The sequence below is a fragment of the Oryx dammah genome, unplaced genomic scaffold (genome assembly GCF_014754425.2).
Source record: "Oryx dammah isolate SB20612 unplaced genomic scaffold, SCBI_Odam_1.1 HiC_scaffold_17, whole genome shotgun sequence".
Taxonomy (NCBI): Eukaryota; Metazoa; Chordata; class Mammalia; order Artiodactyla; family Bovidae; genus Oryx; species Oryx dammah.
Window position 1 is genome coordinate 27,894,229 of NW_024070201.1, and position 14,836 is coordinate 27,909,064.

The 14,836-nt window shown below is 51.6% G+C and overlaps 1 protein-coding gene across 1 annotated transcript; it reads left to right on the plus strand.

The window, feature by feature from the left end:
* Window positions 1-381: 381 nt before the first annotated feature.
* On the plus strand, window positions 382-14,607 carry IL10RA (interleukin 10 receptor subunit alpha). The gene is made up of 7 exons (XM_040258073.1): window positions 382-516; window positions 2,937-3,051; window positions 3,650-3,840; window positions 4,947-5,116; window positions 5,988-6,135; window positions 8,160-8,281; window positions 11,075-14,607. The coding sequence occupies exons 1-7, from the start codon at window positions 450-452 to the stop codon at window positions 12,002-12,004; spliced, it is 1,743 nt and encodes a 580-aa protein (XP_040114007.1). The 5' UTR covers window positions 382-449; the 3' UTR covers window positions 12,005-14,607.
* The last annotated feature ends 229 nt before the right edge of the window (window positions 14,608-14,836 follow it).

Sequence of the window (14,836 nt, forward strand, 5' to 3'; positions counted from 1 at the left end):
TCCCCCCTTCCCCGAACCTGTGCCCGAAAACACACGCCAACACACACACCCCTCCAGGCTACCCAGACTGCTTTCATTCGATTGCACTGGAGGCCCCGGGAGGTAAGGAAGGTGAGAGCTGACCAAACCCGGTCCCCGGCCGGGACAGCAAGACCCAGCCCCAGCGCTCCCCAGCTTCCTGCCCACGAGCTTGGGCAGTCCGCGCACGAGCTTGGGCAGTCCGCGCACGAGCTTGGGCAGTCCGCGCACCGGGCGGCGGGCTCGACTCCCTGACGTAGCGGCGTGTGGGCGGGACGCCTCGAGGCCCCGCCCTTCTGACGTCAGCCTCGCGGGGCGTGAGCGGACTCGTCAGCCTGAGGTTTCAGTCGCAGCCGAGTAGAACCGCTGCGGGAGGCGAGCTTCCCGGCTCCGGCTTTGGCCTCGGCACGGGAGAATGCGGTGCGCCCAGGATGCTGCCGCGCCAGATAGTGAAGCTGGCGGCGCTCCTCAGCCTGCTCCTCGGCTCCCGTGCGCACGGTAAGGATCTGGGTCTAGCCTCGCCCTATCCGCGCCCATCCCGCTCCCTCTCCCACCGGTTGTCAACTGTGCATTAAAGTTCTGCCTCCCACGGAGAACCCCGTCTGACTGACCGGCGCCCTATGGAGAGAGGCACCCATTATCTCCCCCCTCCCCGAATCTCCCGCGTTCTGGCAAGCCTGAGTCTCAGGCTCACACGTTGTAGACGTCTAACAGGCTGAGATTGACTGGGGTAGTGGGGAAGTGTGGATAAAGAAGTTAAATGACCACCCCCCCTTCAACTCACTGCCCACCCACGTCCCGGTGAGTCATAAATTCAGCCCTGACTCTTTTATTGTTCTAGTTCAAATTATGGGACTGGTGGTCCCTCTGGGAAATTACTTTGATCTCAGTCTGACTCTACTTTCCTTAGCTCTCCAATTAACCTGTTTCTTCCCCCGTGCCATGTTACCCCTCAACTCTTCCTCCACCATCACCTGTCACCCCCATCATATCTGTTCTCCTCCTTTAGCCCCCAAAGCATTCCCACTGCCGCCTGCCTCTTCTTTCCTACTGTTACCCTTTAGCTCTCCCAACCCAGCTAGATGTCCTGGAAAGTTTCTGCAATTGAAAAGCTAAATCCTGAAGGGAGAGAATGAAAGGGCGGGGAGTCCCAGGAACAGAGGCAGAGAGAGCAGGGAGAGAGCCAGAATATGAAGTAAAACATGAGGTCACCGTTCACATGATCGAGAGCTGAGCTGGGGATGTGCAACCCAGACACCACAGAGACCCACTGTACTTTTCACTTTCCATGTACTCTTCTGAAATTGAGAAACAGACTTGAGGATTGAAGACAGTATAAGAAAGAAAGCAAAAAAGCATTATTAGAGAGGTGATGAGAAGGTAGAGAACCAGGGCAGCCTGGGAGTCGCTGTCAGATGCAGACACATTAAGGGACTGGGGAGAGATGAAGAACTGGGTGTTGGCATTGGCCTTGACATGCTTCATTGCACTTTATGGGCAAACCTTCATTGCAAGACTCTTCAAGTAGGTCTATTTATCGCATTCTTACAAATGAGAAGATTTCTGCTAGGTTAAATGATTTACCCAAGTCACACTAGCAAGTGCTAGTTTGCGACTCTTGAAGTTAATTTTCCTTGATGAATGGTGTGTGGAGGAGGGAGGGGAAGACAGCAGGTGGACAGAGGCTTTGGTATTTAGTATCTTCCCTGATGGCTCAGGTGGTAAAGAATCTGCCTGCAATGCAGGAGATGAGGGTTCGATCCGTGGGTCGGGAAGATCCCCTAGAGGAGGAAATGGCAACCCACTCCAGTATTCTTGTCTGGAGAATTCCATGGACAGAGGAACCTGGCAAGCTACAGTCCATGGCGTCGGTCTCAAAGAGTCCAACACGGCTGAGAGACTAACACACACACATCTCACCTTGGAGCCAAGGGTGCCAGCTCTTTGTGGAAATGTCCTCAGCCCAGTCTAGGACCAGGACTATTTGTTGTATTCAGGCTGAGCCTGGATATCTGGCTGCAGTAAAGCCCTCCTGGAAGCTGGGGAATGGGGCAACCACTCAACTTGGGCTTCTGTGAAGAGAAACAGGTAGATGCCAATGAGGCGGATATCTGTGTACCAAAGAACTCCAGAGAGGGCGGCCTTGGGTTAAGGCCAGAACTGGGGCCAGAGTGGGAACCAGATGTGGGGATGGGAAGCAGACCTTGGGATAGGGCTGGAGCAGGCACAGGGATTGGGCACAGCCAGGGACCAGCTCATCTGAGAGCTCATTATGGGCACAGATTAAATCTCTGCCCCTCCCTTCTTGCCTGGAATACATTACACCCAGCTTGTCTCTTCTCACTTCTGCTTCTGATCCCAGATAGCACAGGATGGTGATTTAAGGACACATGAGTTCTGGGATAAGATCCATCTGGATTCAAGGGCCCATTCTACCCCTTACTATCCCCACTGACCTTGGGCAAGTCACTTAAAATCTCTGAACCTTCATTGCTTCTCTAGTAAACTTGAGGTAATAGATGCCTACCTTATATGACTACCGTGATAATTAAATGAGACACAGTATATGTAAAGCACTTAGCTGAGTGCTCAATAAATAGGCTTCCCTGGGGGCTCAGTGGTAAAGAGTCCACCTGCAATGCAGGAGACTTAAGAGACATGGGTTCAATCCCTGGGTCGGGAAGATCCCCTGGAGGAGGGCATGGCAACCCACTCCAGTATTCTTGCCTGGAGAATCCCAGGGACAGAGGAGCCTGGCAGGATAGAGCCTATAGAGTCCCAAGGAGTCGGACACGACTGAAGCGACTTAGCAGGCAGGCAGAATGCTTGCAGCCATCTGCGGTAGCATCTCTTCCCCAGGGTGGGTTGGGGGGAGGCTCTGCTACCTCTGGTACTGACACTCTCCTCTCTTCGGACAGAACTGCCTAGACCTCCATCTGCATGGTTTGAAGCAGAGTTTTTCCACCACGTCCTCTACTGGACGCCCATCCCAAATTCGTCTGAAAGTACCTATTATGAAGTGGAGCTCCTGAAGTAAGCAAAAAGGAAGGTGGAAAAGGGAGGGAGATGAGTGAGGAAGTGGGAGACTGCATCCCCTTCTACCCCCCTGGCATGGGAAGATATCTGCCTTGTTACTGAAATGATACCAGGAGAGACCCTGGCACATATCCATCGGTTGACAAGCACTGATCAAGTCTCATGTGCACTGAGCAGTATGCTGGGAGCTTGGGATGAGAAAGCCAAGCCTTTACCCTCAAGACTTTTCCATCTTATTGGAAAAACAGGAAAAGCATCCATAAGACAGTTGGAGAACAAGGAAGCCCTAAGGACTGCAGATGAAATTAGGAGGAGGAAGAAAGTGGGCTGTGTTGCAGAGAGTAGTAGCAAGTCTTCCTGAAGGAGTTGGCATTTGAGCTACTCATATTCCAATCCGAGAGTCTTTTGGACCACAGAGAAACTGGCTCAAAGCCCCAGAACCAAGGGAGATCCCCTTGCAACTGGATGCCCCATACTAGAGGGAATACCCTGAGGGCTGTATTGTCATGTGGGCTCTCCCCTGGCCCCTTCCCTCCTAAAGGAGGTAGGTTGAAGCACAGGTTCCTCTCCCCATGCCTCCCCTGCTCTCTCACAGGTATGGAAGAGAGCCCCTCTACTGGAAGCCCATCCTGAACTGTAGCCAGATGCTGGTGATGTCCTGTGATGTCACTCGGGAGACCCTGGACCTGTATCGCAGCAACGGTTACCGAGCCAGAGTCCGGGCAGTGGATGGAAGCCAGCATTCCAACTGGACCTTTCCTGAAACCCGCTTCTCCATGGATGAAGGTGCTTCTCCTCCCCTGGGCCTAGAGCATGGCTTTCAGGCTCCTTTCCAGCCGGAAGCTCTTGTCTAGACCTTTGCTCTCTGTTCCCATAGCTTGCCACATCCACCTGGCTTCCTAGTCAGGAATTTAGTTGCTCAAAGAAACCTGAGTCAGGACTTTGGAGAAAGTTTAGATGAAAATAGCCAAGTTGTTCAAGATTTAAAAGGGAACTGGAGTTGTTTATCCTACAGAAGAGAAGTCTTGGAGTGAGCTGGAACAGCTGAGTCATGAGGGCCAGATTGGTATACTTGTAGGGTTCTGAGAGAGGAAGTGAATCCATAAGCACTCAGCATTGGGCCACAAGCAATAGGCAGAATTTGAATCTGGTCCTGCTGCCTTTAGGAAAGAATTCCCTGAGATAGGGCATGGGGCTTTGAAGCAGTGAAAGTGAAGTGAAATTGCTCATTCACGTCCAACTCTTTGCGACCCCACGGACACCAGGCTCCTCCGTTCATGGGATTGGCAACAGTACTGGAGTGGGTTGCCATTTCCTTCTCCAGGGAATCTTCCCGACCCAGGGATCAAACTCAGGTCTCCCGTATTGTAGACAGACGCTTTACTGTCTGAGCTACCAGGGAAGTCCATTTGAAGCAGTGAAGTGCTGCTGAAATCAAGTTGGGAGTTTCTCTCTGCAGAGAGTAGTGAAAAGGATGATAAGCCCCAAATGTGATAGGATTCTTTCATTCTGCAGATTGGGACTGACTGTGCTCTTATGTGTATGGCAAGCCTGCTGTGCAGAAGTCAGAATGATGCTCTTGGAGGTCATTGTCTCCCAAATGCCTGTTCACAGGCCGGTACTTCACTAGCTACAGAAATATGACTGAGGAGTGTGTTTAAAATAGATGTTACCTGGGCCCTGCTTCCAAAATTCAGATTCACTGTGTCTTGAGTGGGTCCAGACATCTGTTTTTAGCCCTCTACCCCAGAAATTCCTTATGTGCTGCCAGGTTGGAAGACCTGTAATACAGGTTTTAGAGTGGGAAGAACTTGACCTTGGAGGCCAGGGATGGATGGGGTGCCCAGGCCCTCCCCAGCCCAGCAGCCTCATGGTTCTGTCTCCCCACCCAGTGACTCTGACGGTCGCCAGCGTGAAGCTCGAGATGCGCAACGGTAACATCGTTGGGGCCATCCAGCTCCCCAGGCCCAAGGTGGCCCCCGAAGGCGACACGTATGAAAACATCTTCCACAACTTCCGGGAGTACCAGATTGAGGTTCGCAAGGTACCAGGACACTATGAGGTATGGGGTTCTCCACGGTCAGACTTGCCTGTCTCCTGGGGCCGGAAGTGCCTTTTGTCCTCCCCTTGGGAACTTTACCTGCAAGGTCAGGGAGGTTGTGAGGTGGATGGGGGGTGGGGAGGGAGGGTTGAGATGGCCTCAGTCCTCAAGTATGTGCTTCTGCCAGGTGGCAGGGAAGGCAGTGCCTGCTAGGTGTCTGTGGGACATTGTATAGCTACAGGGGACATTGTATAGCTATGGTTTCCAATCCTCTTGTAGGCAGAGATTTTATTTTCTTTTATAGCTGGGGAAATGAGGCTCCAGGAGGCCCTGTAAGCACGCTCCATAAGTGAGGGACCTGGAACCACAAAACCCATCTTCTTTCCTATCCACCATGGGCTTCCCAGGTATGCCCAGTCATAAAGAACCCTCCTGCCAGTGCAGGAGATGTAAGAGACACAGGTTTGATCCCTGAGTCGGGAAGATCCCCTGGAGGATGGCATGGCAACCCACTCCGGTATTCTTGCCTGGAGAATCCCATGGACAGAGGAGTCTGGTGGCCTATAGTCCATGGGGTCACAAAGAGTCGGACATGACTAAATCAACTTGGTGTACATTCATGCATCCCTTTCCACCAGAGTTGACTCCAGCCCCTTCTGGGAAGGTCCTCATTATCTATAAAACACTTCCTTTTCTCTTTTAGTACAAAATAAATCATGGTAATCACAGAGATCTTGGGCTGCATTGATGAAGCAGAGTTTGTCACCTTAGAAAAAGAACACTGAAGGAGGTTGACTTTCAGTGCTTTAGAGTATCTCTAACAGCCCCTCCGGCTCTCAAGTGCCATAGAACAAGGATATCGTGTTTATTGCTCTGGTTGTTTTGATTTCAGTCCCATGGCAAGGTCAAAAACGAAAGCTTCAAACTCCCAATCCCGGGAGGGGTGGGAGAGTTCTGCGTCAGGGTGAAACCATCTGTCGGCTCCCGAGTGAACAAAGAGGTCTGGTCCAAGGAGGAGTGCATCTTGCTCACCTCACAGTGTGAGTGCTTGGGGCTGCTGTCTGGGCAGGAGGGAGGCAGAGGGGAAGGAGGCAGGGCTGCCACTGAGGGGCACTGTGCTGGCCCCCCACCTGCCAGCACAGCCCTCCATCCTCACCCAGCCCCTGTGAAAGAGCTCCTGTTGTCCCGATTTTAGAGATATGGGAACTGAGGCTCAGGACCTATAAGCCAGGCCTCCCAGCTGTGCGGGTGTTTCCACCAGAGCCCAGCTAAGCTCCCAGGAGCCCTTCCCAGCCCCGCTTAATCAGCTGCGATGGTTCCTGTTTGTCACATTCCTCGGCTGAATGGAGCTGGGGACCCCAAGGGCGTCTCAGAACTTTCCCTCCTCCCCCTCAGAGGAAGCAGAACTAAGCTGGCTCTTCTCCGCAGCTGCAAAAGTCAGCAGACACTGTGCCAGGCTCCCAACCAAGTGCTGGGGGGGTGGCGGGCAAGGGCATATGGGACGTGAAGTCCGTGGTTCTGCCCACAAGGATCTTACGGTCTGCCTGGGAAGACAGGGCATGGCAAGAGGAGGCTGCATCTAGCTACCTGGGATAGTATATGTTGAATGCCTAGCGGGTGATGTCAACAGTCAGTGGGCTGGGAGAGTGCTCGGTCCACTCGGGGCAGCGTCCAGCAGTGACCAGAGGGACTCCTTGCTTTTCTAGAGCACATTTCAATTTATGGCAGACACTTAGAAGCTGGTTGTTATTTAAGCCTCACTCTCATTGAAGCAGAGCAAGGCACCATCTCTGTGCCACGTGGCCTTACACACTTTTTCAACATCTGCTCACTAATACAGAAATAGTTTTGTGTATAGGTCTGGGTTCAAATCTCAGCCTCACCACTTATGAAATGTATCACCTTGGGCAGCTTAATCTCTCTGGGCCTCAGGATGCTAGTCTGTAAAAATAGGGACAGTAATAGTATTTACCTCTTAAGGTAAGAGTAAGAATCAGATAACATAAGCATTGTAGTCCCCCCTTATTCCCAGGGCATAAATTCCAAGACCCCCAGTGGTGGACCTGAAATCATGGATATATACTGTTTTTTCCTGTACATACATGCATATGACAGAGTTTAATTTATCAATTAAATTGAAGATAATTTTAAGTTAGAAGAACGTCCAAATTGCCAGCATCATTACTCTTGCACTTTAGGGCCATGATTGAGTAAAATAAGGGTTACTTAGACAAAAGCACTGAGTACCACAACTGCCTATCTGATAACTGAGGCAGCCCCTAAGTGACACAGGCAGGATCTTCTGGACAAAGGGAGGATTCATGTCCCAGCTGGGACAGAGTGATAGAGTGGGACAGCATGAGATTTCAAGTTGCTCAGAATGGCACATGATTTAACTTACCAATGATTTATTTCTGGAAATCTTCCATGTAATGTTTTTGGGCTGCAGGTAACTGAAACCACAGATTGGGACGGGGGGTGCTGTTTTAAAGGGCTTGGTAGTTGATAAATGCTGTGTAGCTCACAGCCACCTGTGAGGTAGGCACTATTATGGTGCCATTTTGTAGATGGTAAAACTAAGGCTCAGAGAGACTGAGTAATTTGTCCACGGCCTCGCAGCTAGGAAGTGATAGACCTGGGATCGGAACCCAGGTCTGGCTGCTCCCAGAGCCTCCCTTCTTACCTGCTGTGCCGTCCTGCGCCACAGCTGTGTGTGCCATCATGTGAGTTCTGTGCAGAGACTGGCAGCAGAGCCCACGTGTTTAGTGAGGGATCCTTCAGGGTGGAGGTTGGAAAGCCAGGCAGGGATTCCCAAGAATCCAGGGACCACTTCCAGTGCAGGGGGCCTGGGTTCAATCCCTGGTCAGGAAACTAGGTTCTGCATGCCACAATTGAAAACAAAAACAAGAATGGGGTTGTGGCCTCCAGAGTTGTGGCCTAGAGGTAGCCTAAGGGGCTGGAGGGGTGGTTACTTGGCCAGTCACTGAGAGGCCCCTGAGAGGGGCCATGAGGACCGCCCCTCCACATCCCATAGCCTACAAACCCATCTCTCTGGACCCCACAGATTTCACAGTGACCAACATCAGCATCTTTTCCACCTTCGTCCTGCTGTTCTATGGAGCCCTGACCTTCTGTCTGATCTTCCAGCTGTATGTGCGGCGCCGGGGAAAGCTGCCTGCTGTCCTGGTGAGTCTTGCACAGAGGCCACCGCCCCATCCTTCCTTCCCAGCCCTACCAGGACTCCTAGAGGCAGGGCACACCCTCCCGGGCAGTCCATACCCTCAGCCCTGATATTATCAGAGGCACCTTCATCAAGCACCATGGGGTCGGAGGGAGAATTTGAATGCCAAGCCTATGTTGCTTTGTTGTGGCCCAGAAAAAACACAGTAATCCCAACCCGCCTCATGCCATTTTGTTACTATTTGCTAATGACTGGCTGCAGACCAGCCCCTGGGCATTAGTACCTCGGAGACAGGCAGTTATAAGCCTGACTTTACAACTGAGGGAACTGAGGCAGAAAGAGATCGTTACATGCAGAGAGCCCCACAGCCAGCAAGAGTCAAGGCCAGAGCCCAGGCTTGCCATCCCTAGAGGCTGTGCTGAGTGCTCTGGAAGAGGAAGACAAGGGGCTGTGGTCAGGGTGGAGAGACCAACGTGGAGAGGATGCTGAGAGGAGGGCTTCCTAGAGGAAGCAGCATCTCCAGCCCTTGCTGGGAGGGGCGGGGGCGGGGGCAGGTCTCCTCTGACTATGCAGTGCTGACAGATGATGATTTGTAGTCACTAAGCCTCTGAAATTCAATTTGTCCCATTGAGCAGCATCTCCAGACCTCAGCCCATCTCTGGCCTGGGATTCAGACTGGACCAAAGATGGTCCCCACAACTGACATTATTGGGATGGTCAAGGACTCAGCTATAAGGGTGGGCTCTGTCAGGGAGACAGGAGCCCAGGAAAGCTCATAGATGGAAGGGAACCTTCCGCAGGGTTCCCAGGATGTCTAGGGAAAATAAGGCAAGTGGCAAAGGCCCTCTGAAATGATCTTGAGTAAGAATTCTGAGATGGGCATGGAGCGGGGAGAAGGGGGGTGAAGCTGCCTGGTGAGCGCACCATGGGGCCTGCCCTCAGGGATGGGTAACTAGAAATCAGAGCAGTGGGAGAGGAACACTGGATAGAAGTGTCTTAGTTGAGCTTGAGGAAAGACATCTAGTAAGAGAGAGTGGGCAGTGGAGCTACAGTTACCAAGCACCTACAGCATGCAAAGTGTTGTACGGAAAGCAACTGAGTAAGTGGGCCCAAGAGGCTGGATTAGGTCTAGAGGGACAGCCTGTGAATCAACTAGTAACTTTAATGCAAACCAGCGAAATAGACATAGACGTAGATACAAAAATGCCAAAGGAGATGACAAGCAATCTGTAGTTTTTTGTTCCTTCTGAACATTTGGATCAGAGAATTAAATCAACTATTAACTTTGATGCAGACCTTGGCCTAGATGACACAGCTGACAGGAGGCAAAGCTGGAATTTGAACCCGGAAAGTCTGGCTCCAGAATATACATCCTTAGTCACCAAGCTATATGATAGTAATAGGGATCCAACCAATAAGAGTTGCATTAGAGTCATCACATACAAAGGGATCTAGGTGTGCAACAGTGAGTCAGTAGGTCAATCTGTAAACCTTAGGAGCGCCTACTATGTGCCAGCTCAGTTTAAGCAGCTCTGGGAATAGAGTGGTCAGTCAGAACAGAGAACTCCCACCCTCAGGAGCTTGTGAACATTTTGTTGGGTATAGGGAGTGAGCGTATTTGTGTATATGCATGTGGGAGCACAGAAAACAAAAATTAACTCCAGAAACTAAGTGCTAGGAATAAATAAACAAGGTTGATAGGAAGAGGGGCGATCGGGAAAGCCTCTCTGAGGACATGACCTCTGAGCCAAGACCTGAGTGATAAGAAGGATATAGTCATACAGAATGTTTGGGGAAGAGTATTCCAAGCAGGAGTAGCCTGTCCAAAGGCCCTGAGGCAGCGCTGTCTGGAGCAGAAGGAACTCCAGTGCAACTGGGGCAAAAGAGCTAGGGGGAGAAGGGTTAAGTGACTTCCCGGGACTATTAGCAATTAATGGGGACTGAGCAAGTTCGCTTTCAGTTTTCACTTTCATGCATTGGAGAGGAAAATGGCAGCCCACTCTAGTGTTCCTGCCTGGAGAATCCCGGGGACAGGGGAGCCTGGTGGGCTGCTGTCTGTGGGGTCGCACAGAGTCAGACACGACTCAAGCGACTTAGCAGCAGCAGCAGCAGCAGGAGGGCCTCCTCAGCTACTAGTTCTGTGCTTGTTCACTGACCCACACTGAAGCCAGGCTGTGTTTATGAGAGTCACACTCAGGGAGTGGAGAAATGATCTTGGTATCTCACCTCCAGCATTTTAAAAGATGAAATAAATAGCATGGAATAGGGCAGGACAGAATACAACAGATCACGATGCACAGGCAGTAACAATAAGTATTATTTTGTGAAACTGACTTCAGTTGTGTATAAATAATATATTTGTGCACTATTTATATCTTATGTAACATTATTATGTAACATGTTTCTTACTCAGGGTCCTACTGGGGGAAAAAAAGTCTGAAACACATTTCTAGATCTCAGTGGGTCCAGCCAGCTCTCGGGTTTGAAAAGCACTGCTGATGGAGCTGCCTGAGAATGTTCACCTTTCCTTGAAGCCTCCCATTCTGTCTGTCATTCTGTCTGAGCTCTGAGAACACAGGCTTCTTAGGTAGCTGGCCTAAGTCAAACTGAGAATTGCATGAGGAGGAAAACTCGATTCTGAAACAAAGCCAAAAGGACAAGCATCCTGTCCTGCAGGCTCTGCCATGCCCCACCTGTTGGAGCAGTGTCTCCTGAACCCCTCACCTCTCCCGGCTGCACTGGGGTGGGTTCCTGCCGGTGACCCTCACGCCCCTCAAACTCTGTGCTCTCCTCCCCAGGTCTTCAAGAAGCCCAGTCCCTTCAACCTCATCAGCCAGTTTTCCCACCCAGAGACCCAAGATGCCATCCACACCCTGGACGAGGAGGCCTTCCCCAAGGTGACTCCGGAGCTGAGGAACTCAGACATGCACGGCAGCACCGACAGTGGCTTCGGCAGTGCCAAGCCGTCGCTGCAGACCGATGAGCCCCAGTTCCTCCTCCCTGCCTCCGACCCCCAGGCCGGGGGGACTCTGGAAAAGGAGACGCCCCAGGAGTTGGAGAACAGCTGTGGTAGTGGAGGTAGCAGCAACAGTGCAGACAGCGGGATCTGCTTGCCAGACCCCCGCCTGTGCCCCAGCGTGGAGCCCAGCTGGGAGCCGCAGGTGGGGAGCGACAGCCGGGATCGGGAGGACAGTGGCATTGGCCTGGTCCAGAACTCTAGGGGACAGCCTGAGGATGCTCAGGGTGGCTCAGCTTCAGGCCATGTGAGTCCCCTGGGACCTGAGGAGCCTGCGGAAGAAGACTCAGTGGCAGGGGCCTTCCAGGGCTACCTGAAGCAGACCCAGTGCCCAGAGGAGAAGGCAGCCCAGGCAGGCAGCCTGGAAGAAGAGTCTTCCTCAACAGAGGACCTTGACCCCCAATGCAGGATGTGCCTGGATACTGAGGCAGGCTGGCCTCTTCCAGCCCTGGCCAAGGGCTATGTGCAACAGGACCCCCCAGAAATGATTCTTGCTCCTTTGCAGACCCCTGAAGGACAGTGGGACCGACCAACTGAGGACTGGTCATTCCTGGGCTTGACCAGCTGTGGTGACCTCGGCACATCTGACTGGAGCTTTGCCCATGACTTTGCCCCTCTGGATTGTGTGCCGGCCCCAGGCGGTCTCCTGGGCAGTTTTGACTCAGACCTGGTCACCCTGCCACTGATCACCAGCCTGCAGTCAAATGAGTGAGGCAGGCTGAGGGCTTGCTTTTGATTTCAGCTGCACGCTGCCTGGACCCAGAGGATCCAGGGGCCAGAAGTGAAGCACAATGCCAGTCTGGGCACTTTGCTGCAGGCCCAGTAGGTGTCCAGGGCAGGAGGAAACTAGACTAACACAGGATACATAGGTGGCATTGGCCTGCTCTGCAGACAGGGCCCTGCAGATTCTGGCAGAGCTGAGAAGAGCAGGGCAAAGACCTCCCCTCTCCTCGGGACACGTCCTGTGCTTTAAAGGACTCTTTGCTCAGGGGGATCATGAGGCCACCAGGCTAAAGTCAGCTCAGTAAGCCAGGCCTCCCCATTTAGTCCATCCATGTGTCAGGAGAGCCTCCAGCTGGATGGAGGACTGGGAGGATAGAGGCGTCAGGGCCGCCAATGCAGGGGCCACTTCCAGGGGAGGAAGGAGGAAACAGGAGCCAAAGGGAGCTGAGATCCAAAAGGGGGCTTCTGACTCAGAACCCTGGGGATGTTGCACCCATCTGCAGACAGTGCCCTCTTTCGAGCAAATAGAGCAGTAGCCCCGTGGGGCACTTGGAGTGGCCAGGTCACACACTGCCCTCATCCTGCTGCTCCCACCACCTTGCTGACAGAACCAGAGAAACCATGGGTATTCGTCCTGGTCCAAACACAGCCCTTCAGTGGCTCTCTGGGCTTGGACACCACCTTATCTGCCCAGGAGGGTCAGGGTTAGGACCCGCACTTGTGTTGCTGCTGATGTCCAGCTACAGGACAGAGCACTGGGCTGGGACCTCTGTATTCTCAGTGATCAGATGTGGTGAGCTTGGACCAGCAGGCACTTCTCAGAAGTAGACGTCACTCAGCTGTGTCTGACTCTGTGCGACCCCATGGAGACTGTAACCTGCCAGGCTCCTCTGTCCATGGGATTCTCCAAGCAAGAATATTGGACAGGGTAGTCATTCCCTTCTCCAGGGGATCTTCCTGACCCAGGGATCGAACCTGTGTCTCCTGCATGACAGGCAGATTCTTTACCATCTGAGCCATTTATCAAAGGGCCATGGTTATTCCATTTGTGAAATAAAGACTCAGTCTCATGCTGGGATGTTGGCCAACCTGGCTTCTGGGGTGACATCTCCAACCCCACGTGATGCTGGGCTGGGAGGAATCCGTGTCCGCACAGAGCTGAGGGCCGAGGGACAGCCCCACACTGAGGGCCCATCCATGTAGCAGGAGTGGATGGGATTGTGCTGAGACAATGACCAGACCCTGGGCCTAGGGAGGGGACAGGTGTGGGCTCTGCTTCCCCACAGTCAGTTTGGGATCTGTCTGCACCTGTCGGCAGGGAAGGTGTATGCTCCTCAGGTCATCCTTGGCCCTGCCTTCTCTGTGGCACTCTTGGAGTAAACGTCAGGCCCAGTGAATCCAGCCAGAGCTCTTCCACTCTGCCAGAAAGCTCATAGATGCCAGTCTGATAATAATTCCCTCTAGAAACAGGTCTGAGGGAGGGTTTCTCAGCATTTCCTTGGAAGGTTTATTTATTTATTTATTGAAAAGGCAGCATGGTACAGGGAAAGAGTTCTGGGCATTTCAAGAGCCTAGGAGTTCTCATTCTGACTTCACTGTTCCTAGCCATGTGACCTTGGGAAAGTCACCTTTCCTCATCTATGAAACCAGGAAATGTTGCCTGACTTGTTTTGTTTATAAGGTTCCACTGAGAACATGAATGCGAATGTGGCTTGAAACACAAGGCTCTGTTAATGAGTTGATGTACGTTTTTTCTTCCAATAAATTATTGGGATCACAGGAATCTTGGGAAACGAGTCAGATGTCTGACGACACAGTGGCTGGTAGAGGCGTGGTTATTGATGATCAAGGATGATAATGAATACGATGTGTGACGTCAGTCAGATTTCGATGACACCGTGGCTGGTAGAAGTGTCAAGTTATTGATGATCAAGGGTGAAAAGGAATAAGATGTGTGATGTTGCTTTAAGGCACCAAGACTGAGGACTCATGCTCAAATCAGGTCTAGTTCCTCCTGTTACCATTTGTTGCCTGTGACCTTGGGCAAATTCCTTACTAAGTCCCAGTTTCCTCATCTATAAAATGGGAATAATAATTCCTCGTGGGGATGTTGGGAGGTTTAAACGAGATCATACATAAAGAGTTTAACACGCACCAGGTGTGTGGTATTCCAGGCATAGGTAGCTGTCATTGACTTTTTCTTTTTTTAAATTTTTAATTGGAGGATAATCGCTTTACAGTGTTGTGCTGGTTTCTGCTGTATGTCGTTGACCTTTAAAGCTGTAAAGGGAAATGAACAGTTTTTTTTTGGAAACTGGAGAAAATGAAAGAGATCTTTAAAAATGTATATTAAATATATGACAAAATTGTTGAAACAGAATGTAAGCAAAGATAATGAAGGAATTCCCTGGCAGTCCAGTGGTTAGGACCCTGAGCTTTCAGTGACAAGGGCCCGAGTTCGATCCCTGGTCAGGGAACCAAGATCCCATAAGTCACGGGGTACCACCAAAAAAGAAAAAAGAATGATAATGTAAAAATTATGTAATATAATGAGAGATAATGAAAATGGATGTAAATGAAAGAGTATGCAGAGGTTCTTTGTTGTAATTGTCCAGTCACTAAGTCACGTCCAGCTCTTTGCGACCCGATGAGCTGCAGCACGCCAGGCTTCCCTGTCCTTCACTGTCTCCCAGAGCTTGCTCAAACTCAAGTCCATTGAGTTGGTGATGCCATCCAACCATCTCATCCTGCCATCCCCTTCTCCTCCTGCCCTCAATCTTTCCCAGCATCAGGGTCTTTTCCAGTGAGTCAGCTCTTTAGG

Excerpts from the sequence above, each read along its gene's own strand:
- IL10RA (XM_040258073.1), top strand. The coding sequence starts at position 450 with ATGCTGCCGCGCCAGATAGTGAAGCTGGCGGCGCTCCTCAGCCTGCTC. Across the intron at positions 517-2,936 it reads CCTCGGCTCCCGTGCGCACG|AACTGCCTAGACCTCCATCT; the intron begins GTAAGGATCTGG and ends CTCTTCGGACAG. Across the intron at positions 6,136-8,159 it reads CATCTTGCTCACCTCACAGT|ATTTCACAGTGACCAACATC; the intron begins GTGAGTGCTTGG and ends TGGACCCCACAG.